The sequence below is a fragment of the Cryptotermes secundus genome, unplaced genomic scaffold (assembly GCF_002891405.2).
Source record: "Cryptotermes secundus unplaced genomic scaffold, Csec_1.0 scaffold508, whole genome shotgun sequence".
Taxonomy (NCBI): domain Eukaryota; kingdom Metazoa; phylum Arthropoda; class Insecta; order Blattodea; family Kalotermitidae; genus Cryptotermes; species Cryptotermes secundus.
Genome location: NW_019733326.1, coordinates 386,127 through 399,940, shown reverse-complemented (window position 1 = coordinate 399,940; position 13,814 = coordinate 386,127). Strand labels below are relative to the sequence as shown.

Genomic DNA, 13,814 nt, shown 5'->3' with positions numbered 1-13,814 from the left:
CTCCATCATGCACTGACCATCATCATGGAAAATGTACAAGAGTACAACTTTACTTCTGACCATCGTCAAGGCCGGAAACACAATAACGCCAACACCCTTTCAAGATGGCACTGCCAAGAGCGATGTACGCACTGCCACAAAGTCAAGACATGGGCAGATGTAAAGCAAATACGCGCTATTGCAACCCTACCCACAGCCAGCTGGACCCATTTGCCTAGACATAGGGCATATTCTACAGGAAGCAGAAAGTAAGCAATGACCAGAGTGGAAAGATATCACAGAGGATCTGACTTCCACGTACAAAAGCTACTGGGCTCAGTGGAAATCACTTGCTGTGAGAAACGGCATACTAGAGCGCAACTGGGAATCTGCCAATGGATGATACCAAGTAGCCCAGATAATTATCCCTCAGAGCAGGGTGAAGGACGTGCTGATCAAACTACATAGTGGACCGTCAAGTCGTCACTTGGGTGTTAACAAAACCCTGAATAAGGTTCAGCAGAGATTCTACTGGCTCCAGGCTATAGCCAATATTGAGAAATGGTGCCAACAGTGCAACACATATGCAGCCAGTTGCGAACTGTGGGCCATGAGTCGTGTACAGATGCACCAGTATAATGTCAGGGCTCCTTTTGAGAGAAGAGCCATTGATATAGCAGGGCCCTCCCCATGAAGCGATGATGGAAACTGATACCTACTGATCTCTATGGATTACTTTACCAAGTGGGCGGAAGTGTACACCAGTGCCAATCAGGAGGCATCAACAATAGCAGAAGTTCTGGTTGCCAACTACTTCTGCCGCTTCGGCATACCTCGGGAGTTGCATAGTGACCAAGGCCATAATTTCAAGTCTCATCTGCTACAAGAAGTTTTGCAATGCCTGGGAGTGAGCAAGACATGCATCACGCCCCGGCACCCACCGTTGAACTGCATGGTGGAGCGCTACCTTAAGACCTACCTAATTGTGTAAACCTGCAACAGTGTTCTAATTAATTGTAGTTAGGACTTGCAGGTTGTTAATAAAACCAGTTAACAATCCGAACGGCATCCACAGTTGCCCAAACACATTACAATATACATTCAGGGATGTTACTCTACACCCCCATAGTAGCTTGTTTTGGAGAGGTTCAGTGCCCCAGATGGTATTGTATGGTGCAAACAATATCAGTAAAGAGTGGGATAATAGTAACAAGGAATTTCCTCATTAGTATGGAAACGTGAAACACGTGCTCCAAATATCTCCACTCCACACATACAGTACTATATTTAGAGAGGAGGTTTATAGGTATGAACCACCCCTTTTGCCAGAAAATCTCAAATATGTTCTAAATATTATTTTATGAGAAATAGATTTAGAACAGGAAATATTTCATAGTACTCATAAAAGAAACAACATTTTCTTTCTTGCAGAGTGCTGTCTTAGGATGTAACACTGTTGAGTCCAGTAGAAGTCCACTGATGTTTCAGAGGAACTTACAGTCTCTGTCTTCTGTCAAAGATTAAGCCAAACAAAAAAAAAATGAAAAGGAATAAATAGCAAGATGTCAGTGGACTTCTACTGAGCTACATGATGTTACATTCCAGAAAACAGCTCTTTTCACAGTCATTGCTGTGAAAACCTCAGATGCAGCATTTTATATATTCGCCAGATTGTCAGACATCATGAAATGAAACCATGTTAGATAAATATGGCACAAATTCCTTACACAGTGTGAAATCACATAGGACAGTGTTCTCTCATGGCATGTTCTCGCCTTGGGAAAATTGCAGTCCACAGTTTTCTTCTTCATTGATTGTCTGATTGGTAATGGGTTCTTCACTATTAATCTTTTTGATCTCTGGAAGGAGTCTGAGAGTGTCACAAAGACTTGCACTGGAAAGGTGAAAGTATGTGCTGTGTGGCTGAATTGCAACATTCTGACAGGAAAACTTCTGTGACACTAGGTGAACAGATATTGGGCCTCGATTCCATTTCAGGTTATGTGGGATTTTCTGTGGACAAAGTAATACCAGGGTGGATTTTCTCTGAGTACTGTGGTTTCCTCACCAAATGCTCCATTTCTCTACCCAATAATGGTAAAATGGGCCCACTTGTGGCCTAAGTATTAAGGAATTCATTCTCACCCCTCAATAAAAACAAAGGAGCAGGACTTACTTTTGGAATACACTTCTCTGTAACAATATAAAACTAAGACCTTTTTTGGTTCTGATGCATAAACAATTAGCAGCTAATTGCTGGTTCTTTGTGCAGGATTTTTATTATGATTTGCAAAAAGGTGAATAGTGTTTCCTAATGAAAGTAATATTATAATCCGATGTGTCTCATAGTCCTGAAAATATTGGTATGTTCACTTTTTCCATCATAAATACAAACTTACCACTAACATAAAGTGCACAGTAGCAGTTTCCTTTTCTTGAGCTTTCCCCTGAGCTTGGGCTGTGGAGGTTTTTCTGATTTTCTGATTCTTCAATATTGTGCATGTGGGAAATATTTAACATGTACAAAGCTTCAGGTATATTAAGACAGAGTATCTGTTTCCGGTTACTAAACCTCTGATTCTGTTTTAAATCCAGATAATTACTCTAATATATGCAGTTATGTTGTACAAAAGTAAATTAATCTCTTTCTCTATGTGCATATGGAAGTCTGTTATCTGACACATACATGCTTACATGCATCAGTTTTGCTATGTTGTGTATTGGATTTCTTAGTTCGGTGTTTTATCCAGGAGCACATAATCATGGCAGCTGACACCTCCATAGCCCCCCCCCCACACACACACACCCATACGCTCACAAAAAACACATAAATTAAGACTAAATTTGCCTCAGTACCAAAGTGCATTAACATGAAGGCATATATGGGGCCCAGAGTTAAATATCCACCACACATTCATAACATTAGCACAAGAAGAAGGTCAGTGGTTGGCTTCACACCCTAACCACTTTACTTTTGTGGAAGACACTACAATAGTTCATAAGATTGGCCATGGATTGGATGTGTGTGTGTGTGTGTGTGTGTGTGTGCACGTGTGCGAGAGAGAGAGAGAGATAGCAAAGAGAAAAATATCTGCTTCTACTAGGAATATACATTTCCTGTACCCACTGAGCTACCACTGTTCATTAAATCAGGAATGGCCAGTCCAGATTTACACTGCAGTCTTAAACATACAAAGGCCCGCCCACTTCTAAGCACTAGAGAAATTGTTTGATGTAAACTGAAGTGCAATTTGAAATATCCTTACTTGAGTTTTTTTTTTTAACTTTACAGTCCATTCTGGTTACAAAACGGTGTTTGGTTTGGTAGTTTAATTGTATACGTTATGTTACATTACAAGGCAAAAGTAGCTAATTCATGTTGATTAAATAAATGAGTCCATTACTTGAGGCTTCAGAAGTAAAATTTTCCCCAATTATAAGTTGATTGATTATAATATACCACTGGATTGTCCTGGTTTTGATGGCTTAACTAATCATTATTAACCAACAGCATGTAGTAATTTTTGTTTGTTGGAAAATTTTGTATTTAATGGTAACACAGTGTTTTGTACATTTGTATATTGTTCAAACTAATTAAATGGAAGGGGGGAAACTTGTTAGTTGACATTTAGCACTTCTGTTGTGACTGATGGAGCCATCTGAACAGATCTGAACCCCACAAAACTATAAACATAACATTTTATAATAGTTCAGTTTGGATGTTGTTGCTGTATTTTTTTTGTGTAAGTTGTGTAATTCTTGAAGAAAGTTGTCTTCTGGGTTTAGGCACCGTGTATTCTTCGTTTTGGCCAAAACGAAGAATACACGGTGCCTAAACCCAGAAGACAACTTTCTTCATTGTCATCGCCGTGAAAACCTCAAAACTTACATTGTGTAATTCTTATTATACAAAAAAGTCTTCAGAAAAGTAAAATAGCCGTTCTCAGTGATTATTAGTTTAACTATGCATACAAAGCCATCTTGTTACTCATTAAGAAATTCAGACATTGCTATGATCACTGGAAAGGAAACTAACCAAAATAACTAGTTTTGGTGAGAGATAGTTGTCAAAAAGATAACTAAAAGCTACCAGAAATTGTTACAATTGTGACAGAGTTCACACCAAGAAGAGCAGAAATATGTGCACAGATCAGAAACTGGTCTGTGAAATGAACATGCTGATGAAAGTTATGACATTGATGAGTAATAATATTCTGAGTTGTTGAACTTTTGTCTGAATTCACACAAAATGTTATTATGGAATAGTGATTTATACTCTGACATGAATAAATTTTGGAATGGTTTTATCTAGTATAAAATAAAAATATTGTAATTCTTAAATGAAATAAAGTAAGTAGAACAGTATTTCCAGAGTCACAGAATCTAAATAATATTAATTTTTTCAAAATGAAGTTTTTTGTGATTTATTTTATGACGATTTCAATATCTGGACCATATAGCGTGCTAAGATGATTGATAAATGATGAATCAGAAAGGATTTGAAAGGAAGTGGTCATAGGCTAATTGGGGTGGTATCTTGGCATTTGCTTACAAGAACTGAGGAAAACCATGAGAATCCTCAATCGGGGAAACTCGTGTTCAGTCAGGGTCCAAACCGAGGACTTCCTGAATAGAAGTCTAGACCTTCACCCCTACATCAACTTGTTCATTGTGACTAGTGCTTTTAACCTGGTGTTTAAATATACAGTACATATGTACTCCATGTGACCAATTATGCGATGGCGATCACAAAGAGTTAGGTTACAATTATTGTAAATGCTGGCTCTGTGGAATAGTCATTTGCTAGATGCTTCTTCCTTTGTTGCCATCTTCTAAATTCTGATAAATGTTAGAAAAAGGAATAATATCTGAGAGGCATTATGCTATACTTTTTTAAATCTCTAGGAATTACAACAACAACAACAACAATTTTTGGAAACAGTTCTTCTTCTCTTCATGTATGCTGACATAACCTTAGAAACTATCACTCTCTATACACCTAATACTGTGGCAGTTTTTATCACAGGTGCCGCAGCTAAACATGCACCAGCAATCTGTCCTCTTTCAAAATTATACAAGTTTCCCATTTTACAACTCTTTACCATGGACTGTCACTCAGTGCACTTGCTGATACACTTACACAAACACTACAGAATCTAAGCAAACAGAAGAAGAACATTCAGTGTTGCCAATTGAAGTTCTTTCAAGGTAGCCAGTACAAAAAATTCTGTTCCTCAATTTCTTAGTGTTTCCATTATTTTGTACATACACCCACACCCGCACACATGTGTGCTCACTGCTCACTTTGGAACTGACGATGGAGGCAACATACACCTTTAAAACATCAGCCGACACCTACGTGCTATGAGGACCCAAGAGCAGAATCAACATCAACAAATGCCATGCCATAGCATAGGCAGTTAGTTGCTGGTTTCCCACTGTGATGGCCTAGGTTCAATCCCAGGCCAGGTCATGTGGGATTTGTGGTGGACAGAATGGCACTGGAACAGGTTTTCTCTCAGTACTTTGGTTTCCCCTGCCAGTTTTCATTCCACCAACTGCTCCACATTCATTAATCATCCTGTCATCAATACTGTACAGTCCCATTACTGCCAATATCAGTGCAGTTGCATCATACGTGTGTTTAACTTGTGTGAATTTAACCATACACATTTCCCCCCCCCCATCAAATCAAAGAATAAAAATTTAAATAGCATGGGCAATTCTGCGCACCTTTCCACTCGGGGAGCATAAACCCACACTCTGACCCACTGCCCACATGTTGAAGTGTATGTATTTTTTATACTACATGGCCCCAAAACTCAAGCCAGCTACTTCACATGCTGCACAACTGAAGAAACAGTGATCTATCCTAATTCTGCAGGAAAAACTGGCTATGTTCGGCTTACTTTATCAGTCTCAAATGGTGTGTGTAAATATGGCTGCAACCTCATATACATACATATTACAGGATATATGCATAAAAAAAGCACTTACTTTACAGCTTATTTAAGGGATTTTCAAGGGTTATTCTCACTATATGTGATTTTGAATTTATACACTATCTTTAAAACATAGCCCTGTATGAGATGTGAGTCCACTGCATACAGCCAACTTAAAAAAATCAACAGTGAACCATCATGATGGCCTACAATGAGTAATTACTTTTGTCATGTCTGAAAGTGAATTGAACATTCTGTATTGAACTTCTATTTCTTTACATATAAAGCTTATGTAGTTTGTGCACACTTGACATTCAGATCTCCACATACACGGTGTGTCCAGGATCCATTAGGACTCATTTTTTTAAATTTTGCCCTGCAATGAATTCTGTTGGCGAGTTGTACCATTAAGATTCTTGAAGTTTCAGCTGTGGCTGTGTATAATTTCAAAGCACAAGCATCGTTGCATCATGTGTTCTGACCTTGAATGTAACAATACTGTTCTGATGCTTATCAGAAAATGGCGGTTGAACAGATAGCCAACATAAAATTTTGTTTGAAGTTAGGCAAAACAGCTGGAGAAGCATACAAAACGATGAAAAGTGTGTATGGTAGTGACTGTCGCTCAAACATTTTTCGATGGTATGCTGTATTTCGTGACAGCAGGGAGGACATTGAAGATGCTCCATGTGCATCAGACAGATGTGTTTCTGCAAGACTCATCGAGCAGCTCTTGGGAATACCAAAAAGTACTGTGCATCAAATTTTGACTGAGGGTTTGGGCAAATGGAAGGTCTGTGCGCGGTTTGTACCGCATGCGCTGTCAGGCGATTAAAAACATGCCAGAGCGGAACACTGCAAAGACATGTTACGGTCAGCCCAATGTGATACAAAATTTACAAAATCGATTGTTACTGGTGATGAGACATGGTGTTTTCAATATGAGCTTTCACAAAAGTGGCAGAGTGCAGCGTGGTTGAGCCCAAAGAAGCCAAAACTAAAGAAAGTGCACATGCAAAAGATCCGAGTAAAGACACTGCTATTCGTTTTCTTCAGTTCCATAGAAATCATTCACAAGGAATTTCTGCCAGGTCAAACAGTGAATTCTGATTATCTCGGAGTCCTCAATCGTTTGTGGGTGAGAATTTTTTTAATTCGGCCTGGATATCGAGAGCAAGGTTCCTGGTCGCTCCTCCACAACAGTGCCCCACCCCACAAATCGAAGATCGTGTGTGATTTTTTGGCCAGAAAAGGGATCACAGTCCTTGATCATCCTCCATATTCACCAGATTTGGCTCCAGCTGATTTCTGGTTGTTCCCAAAAGTTAAGTTGGCGATGAAAGGATACTGTCATGACACCATCCAGGACATCCAAAGGGAATGTCTTGCAGTTTTAAATGTGATTCCACAAAAGGAGTTCAGTGACTGTTTTAAAAAATTTTCAATCGATTCCAGCCATGTATTGATTCAAAAGGAGACTATTTTGAATAAAAAGAGTGAGATTTTGAAAATAATTCACGTCTTGTATTAACATAACCTGGACACACTGTGTATATTGAACAATATAGCAGATTCATTAATTATAACAGTTAACATAAGACATAACATGAAATGGTTTAGATATAAAATGTCTGTTAAAACTTGTTAAAAACTGGGGAGGTTGGCTCAAGACTTATATTCAAGAAGTGCCTATTTTGAATTTTGGCTGGAACACCAGCTATCCTTTTCTTATGTTTCTCATTAGTCCCTGTGGGCAGATGTTGGGATAGTTCCCCTAATTGGGTTATCACCACTTCCTTACACACAGCTTCCAATTCATTATTCACATGTCATCCTAACACTCTACATGACGTAGTCTGTGATACTGACAGTGTTAGATTCTAAAGAGTTTTGATAATGGTATGTAACGCTCTGGATTACTGGGTTTTAAACTTTGTCATCTGGTATTCCAAAGAATGAAATGTTTCAGAAACAGACCAAATTTGTGAAACGTTAAGGTTTTTAGAATACAGGATGATGGTCAAAGTCCAAGAACCCAGTAATCCCAACTGTCAGTATTGTTAAATCAGCCATAAATAAATAAATAAATAAGCAATTTAAGTAAAACTTTTCAAAACTATTTTCCCTTTCTCTTCTAAATCTTGTGATGTCTGTCAGTCTCTCTCATTTCAGTTTGGTTCTCCTAGAAACCCCATGATCCGCTATTACTCCTTGGTCTCCAAATGCTTATGTTGAATTACAGGGTCTGACCAGGGCATGGGTTTGATAGCACAGAACCAGTACACATTCCGACCCATGCCAGCACCTGGTCAACTTGTGGTGAAGCCAGATCTTGGGCCTGCGGTAATATACAAGCCTGTGACACGTCCTCCTCTAGCAGGCCCATATGCCTTCTCACGCATCCCCACTCCTGTATGGGACAGGCCTCACGTCTTCCTTATGCATGATATTGCTTCTACCTGGCTTTTCACCAATCTGTCTTCAGGGTATGGTGATGTTTTTAATGCACAGATAAAGTATAATTTATTGTCTCATCTTGCACATATCTTTTGGCTGTCAGAGCTTTATTTCTTAAGATTATATTGTAATACAGATCAGTCAATATCAGTGCTGAAATTAGAAATAAAAGTGACCAGAATTCTTCTGATCACAGGCATTTCTAGATCTTATATACGAGTGGGGCAGTGGAATGTGGCTGTTTTCAAAGTGCCATGGTACCTGAGTGAATGCAATATCAAGGAGGCTTCTATTTCTAAATATTCCCCATTTGATGCAATTGCTGCTGACAGTATGGTTATGCATGAGGACAGGGAACTGGTGGGTGGCATAAAGTGTGTTCATTGTTACAACACTTGACTGAATGCAAGTCAGCAGTGCAGGTTCAAAGAAATTTAAAGCCATGAGTTTCATGTCAAATATATCACATGATGAGGAAAGTATTTAAAAATGTTACTTTTAAGAAACAAATATGGTCTAATAAATTGGGTTATACTATTGCTTTCCTGATCAATTTGTTTTATTTTTATTGAATCTGATCCCCCTCTCAGTAGAGCTCTGAAATCCATCACATTCCACTGTGGCACTCCTTATGTACAATAGACTCAATTATCCATATGCTATTTATCTGCTCTGCAGATTATCAGAAACACTGTGTTGCTGATTGCAGCTTCCCATAATGATGTGTTGCCATTACATTTGTCAGTGATGTTTTACAGTAATTTGCAATAGGAAGTACTTCATCTCATCTCATTGCAATTTTGTAATTTATTATTTTACTGTGTTCCACGCTGGGCTGCTACAGCTACTGGAAACATTTGTCTGGCTATTTATTGACCAGTAAGTGACAGTTAAGTGGTTTTCCAGATTATTGGATTATCCATTGCTTTTAATTATCCATGCTCCTTTCCCTCTCCAGTACCACAGATAATGGAGAGTTCATCATAATAATAGAATGATAGGTAGCAGCTGGGATAGCTCAGTCAGTATGGAAACTGGGCTATGGGCTTGATGACTGGGGGATTGGGGTCTGATTGCTGGCAGAGGTAGAGTTTGTCTTCTTCCCAATGCTCACGCTAGTTCTGGGGTTCATCCAGTCTCTATCCAGCGAGTACTGGAGGCTCTTTCCCCAGGGCCAAAAGGGCCAAGCTGTGAAACCATCTACTCACTTCCATCTAATACCAAGGTAAAGAATCCTTTCCCGTTACACATCTTCATGGTATGTGCTTAATTAAGAAGAGGGACAGTAGGTACGGTAAATAAGCAAAATATACAAATGCTTGTACTTTCTGCAGCATTAATCACAAAAAAGAAATATATGTAATATGTAAAATTATGTTCATAATAAAAAACTCTTCAATTCACAGACTTTTCCATTATGAAATTTTATTAATATAAACTTTTATAATGAAGCACATATTCTTGGTTTGGGGTCTGAATACAGGGTTGCTCATCTGAAATCCCTTGCTGACCGCTCAGTTCACCTTATGTTCTTATCTGTCATCATCTTTAGAAGAGTATGCTGTTTTTTAAGAGAATTAATATTTTTGGTACTTTCTATAACATAATAAATTCTGCAATGTCTATAGCATAATAAGTTTTCAGTGATTATATGTTTGGTTTTGGCCAGTAAAATTGGTTAAACTTTATTGTTTGAATCCTGTTGCATATCATATATAGCAGGCATGTCCAACACATTGATCACAATCAACTGGTCGATCTCATAGGCCTATAAGGACATTATACATGAAAAGCATGTAAATTCACTTGTAATATAATATGATTATATTCAGATTTTGAAGGGAAAATACATATTAGTCATTCCTATTTTTCTGTTCTTGATGAACAAGGTACGTCTGTACTTTCAATGTATGTTGCTTTTACAACAAACATCATGTGTCGTGTTATTTTTACCAATATTTTTGTTTAAAGCAAGGTATGACGATAGGAGAGGCTGCTAGATCACTGGCAGTTTTGACACTAAAAAGTTGATCACAACCTGTTTGAAGTTGGACATGCCTGATATATAGTATTAGTATACAGCCTTCAACACAAATTCTTAGTATATAACCAGTGTTATTGTATTGTCATTCATTTATCATGTACATTTGCTACATGTTCCGATCCAGCTGGATCATCATCAGGCAATTTTTCATGAAATGAACTCTTTGTTATTGAATTCTGTTTCTATGTATTTCTAATGTGGATCCATGTTAGTAATCATTAATATTAATTTCATTATATTTTGGGGTCATGTCACCTGGCCTATGGATGGCTCTCTCTTTGTTCACAATATTGAGGACCCCCCCCTTTTTTAATTCTGGAAACTGCTGAACTTATGCTGAAAGCCAAGGTCACTCAGGGACTCTTTAGAACTTTCCTGAAGGGTGACCATGCCTATAAAGTAGTTGTAAAGCCACATGAGAGCTCATTTCAGTTCAGTGTAATGTAGAGGAGATAAACAGTTAATGAGGAAAGCAGATGAGTGAATTGTGAGTTAGAGTGGTCAGTTGGCTTTCAGTTCAGTTCAGTGACAGGAGAGAAGAGGAAAGAAGAGCCAAACACAGCAAATGAGCAATGGCATTGCAGTGAAATAATAAATGAACAAAAAACTGGCCTTAAGAGTACAGTTGGTTACAGATGGTAGGATGATAACTGCCCAGAAGATCAATAAACATTACAGTATTGTGACTTATTATGACTTATAAGTCTTGAATGTGTTCAGTAACATCATCATCCTTAATTAAGCACCATGCCATGAATATGTGCAGGGACTGAATGTAAAACTGTTATGACTGTCACTCAGTAGAGATGAGTTGCCACCTTCACAACCTAACCACTTTATCCCCAGAGGAAGAGCCCCTGGTACAAATTGAAATGGAGGGTGGATATGCTATGGAGCTGGTCTCAGTGATTAGAAGAGAACAGTTCCTCCTCTGTCCGGTCTTGTAGCTTAGTTGCTATATAGACTGAGTAATAAATGTACCTCAGTTACCAGTTAATGATATTCATAAACAGGTGATGTCACCTTGTTAATGAACACTGCTTAAATAGTAAATTTTGATAGTTGCTATTATATAAAATCGTCCCATCACAGTGCCTGTGTGGTCAAAGGCATGAACTGTCTTTGCCCGCTCGAACACTGGGATTTTGGGTTTGAATCCCACTTGAGACATGGATGTCTGTGTGCGTTTATTCTGTGTTTGTGTTGCTCTGTGTTCAGGTAGCGACCTTGCGATGGGCTGACCACCATCCAAGGAGTCCTACCAACTGTGTATGGATTAAGAAAGTGAAAAAGCAAGCCAAGGTTCGCAAGGACTGTAGAGCCATAGATAGATATTTCATAAATTCAGTTGTCTGCTTGCTGGAATGATGATAGTGGTTTTCTGTCACTTGGTCCAGCAAAGAAACAGAGATTGTATACAGTTGGTTACTATATTTTAAATTTTAAAAATAGAATACTTCCATTTATGATTTTTATTATTTTGATTATTTTCTTAATAAGTAAATATTTTGTGCATACATTGAAGAACTGTTCAATAGAGGTCATTGTTACCAAAGCATTGTTTACATTGAATTTGATGATAACCTTTAGTGCAACTAGTATATTAGTCAATAAATATCATGTCCAGCTTGTTTTCAGCCATTTGTGATGATCTTCAAGGGTATCCAGACAGTTATTAAAGGAAACTTCACACATTAGCTTTATGTAAACTGTTTAAAATTTGTTCGCAGATGTATGCATAAAATAAATTGACATTTACTGTCAGAATAACACAGGATGATGGTGAAAATGAAGTATGAAAGTAGAGACATTCACATATCATGTATGTAGATGTTCTGTGATGTCTTTTGAATCCTCGGTAGAGACATTTGTGTTTTGGTGGTGTTACCATTGTCAGTAAACATTTCATACAGACACTGAAGAACTGTATTTTCAGAATATATTTGTTATGTTTCAGGTTTGATGGAAAAGCAACAATTCGAAAATTTGCTCCGGACACCATTACCTCATGGGTTATTTCTGGATTCTCTGTCGACCCTTTGTTTGGCCTTGGACTTTCTGAAGCACCAAGAAAGGTTTGGGATGAGACCCACTCTTTTATTTACCATCTCAAGTAAATATATGTTCTACAATTTCCTAATTTTATGATGTGAGTTTTGTTCCCAACAGCTTCGAGTGTTTCGACCATTCTTTGTGTCTCTGGACCTGCCATATTCAGTTATCCGCGATGAAATTGTTGCTATTCCTATTGTGGTATTCAACTACATGAACAAGGATGTGGAGGCAGATGTTACATTGGAGAATGAACAGCTGGATAATTTTGAATTTGCTGAAGTTTCCAATGATGTCAATGAACAACCTAGTAAGTGCTCTTATGGTAATGGCAGTAAATATTACCAAGTTGGATTCAAAATTCTTACAGCAGGGATTATGGAGAATTCTATCCTCTTTGTAGTCCAGTGAAAGGAAACCAGCATTTCTGAGGAACACATCACCTCCCATCTTCTGGGTCAGAGAGTAAGCAAGCAAGAAACTGACATGAAGCAGTTTACTATTTGACCCTGAAGATGGAAGTGGTGTGTTCCTTTGAAACACTAGTTAACTTTCAATAATGTTATATTTTAGCGTCCTGTTGCACTGATTTAAGTCCATGATTTATTTCAACCGTCTTCCAGTGCATACACTCATCTATCTCACTCCTCTATCTCGCACTACATGTTTCGGCACAAAAGTGCCATCTTCAGGTGCTTATTCGATTTACGATAAACTAGTTCACTGCATGCCTTGCCGTCTTCATATTAAAATAACTAAAATATATATTTATCATATATATTGATAAATATTAAATATTAAAATTGTTCAGGATTTTTCATCCCTACGTCGTATCTCACTACGCGAGTCACACCTATCCTCTTCTGTCGGAGCACTCTTTCTACTTTCGTGTGTGTATCTGTAACGTGAATTTGTTATTCATTAATACTGCGTTCCGTATTTTATTTATTACTTGTGGTATTATAATTTTTAATACGCACTGTGCTCTGTGTTGTGTCTTGCTCCTGTGACTGCGTGTGTTATACTGCTGGGCCTGCTGGGTATGTGTGTGTGTGCTGTCTTCGTTTTGATTGAGTTATGATGTTGTAGGCGTAGATGTGGTGGGGTGTTGTTATGTTCTGTGTAGGTAGTGTTTAATTCGTGGTATATTGGGTTATATATTTCTTTATTTATATTATTCATGTGTGTGTTTTTCTTTGTCGTTCTATATATATGGTAGTTCTCCAATGTGTTCAAGTATTGCCCCTTCCTACCTGTTGCTATGATATCCATAGTGTTTTCTATAGTACCATATGCATGTCCTGTGTTTAATATGTGTTCTGAGTATCCTGTACTGCTGT

At 38.1% G+C, this 13,814-nt stretch overlaps 1 protein-coding gene across 3 annotated transcripts in view; it reads left to right on the top strand.

Annotated features, from left to right (window-relative positions):
- Positions 1–13,814, top strand: part of LOC111868014 (CD109 antigen) — a 126,988-nt gene that overhangs the window by 85,398 nt on the left and 27,776 nt on the right. For 2 of the 3 annotated variants that reach the window (XM_023858351.2, XM_023858349.2), the window contains exons 14-16: positions 8,164–8,407; positions 12,380–12,497; positions 12,592–12,784. In XM_023858351.2, the coding sequence (XP_023714119.1) occupies positions 8,164–8,407; positions 12,380–12,497; positions 12,592–12,784 (555 nt within the window). The remainder of the gene's footprint in view (positions 1–8,163; positions 8,408–12,379; positions 12,498–12,591; positions 12,785–13,814) is intronic. The other variant, XM_023858352.2, reaches the window with a different exon arrangement.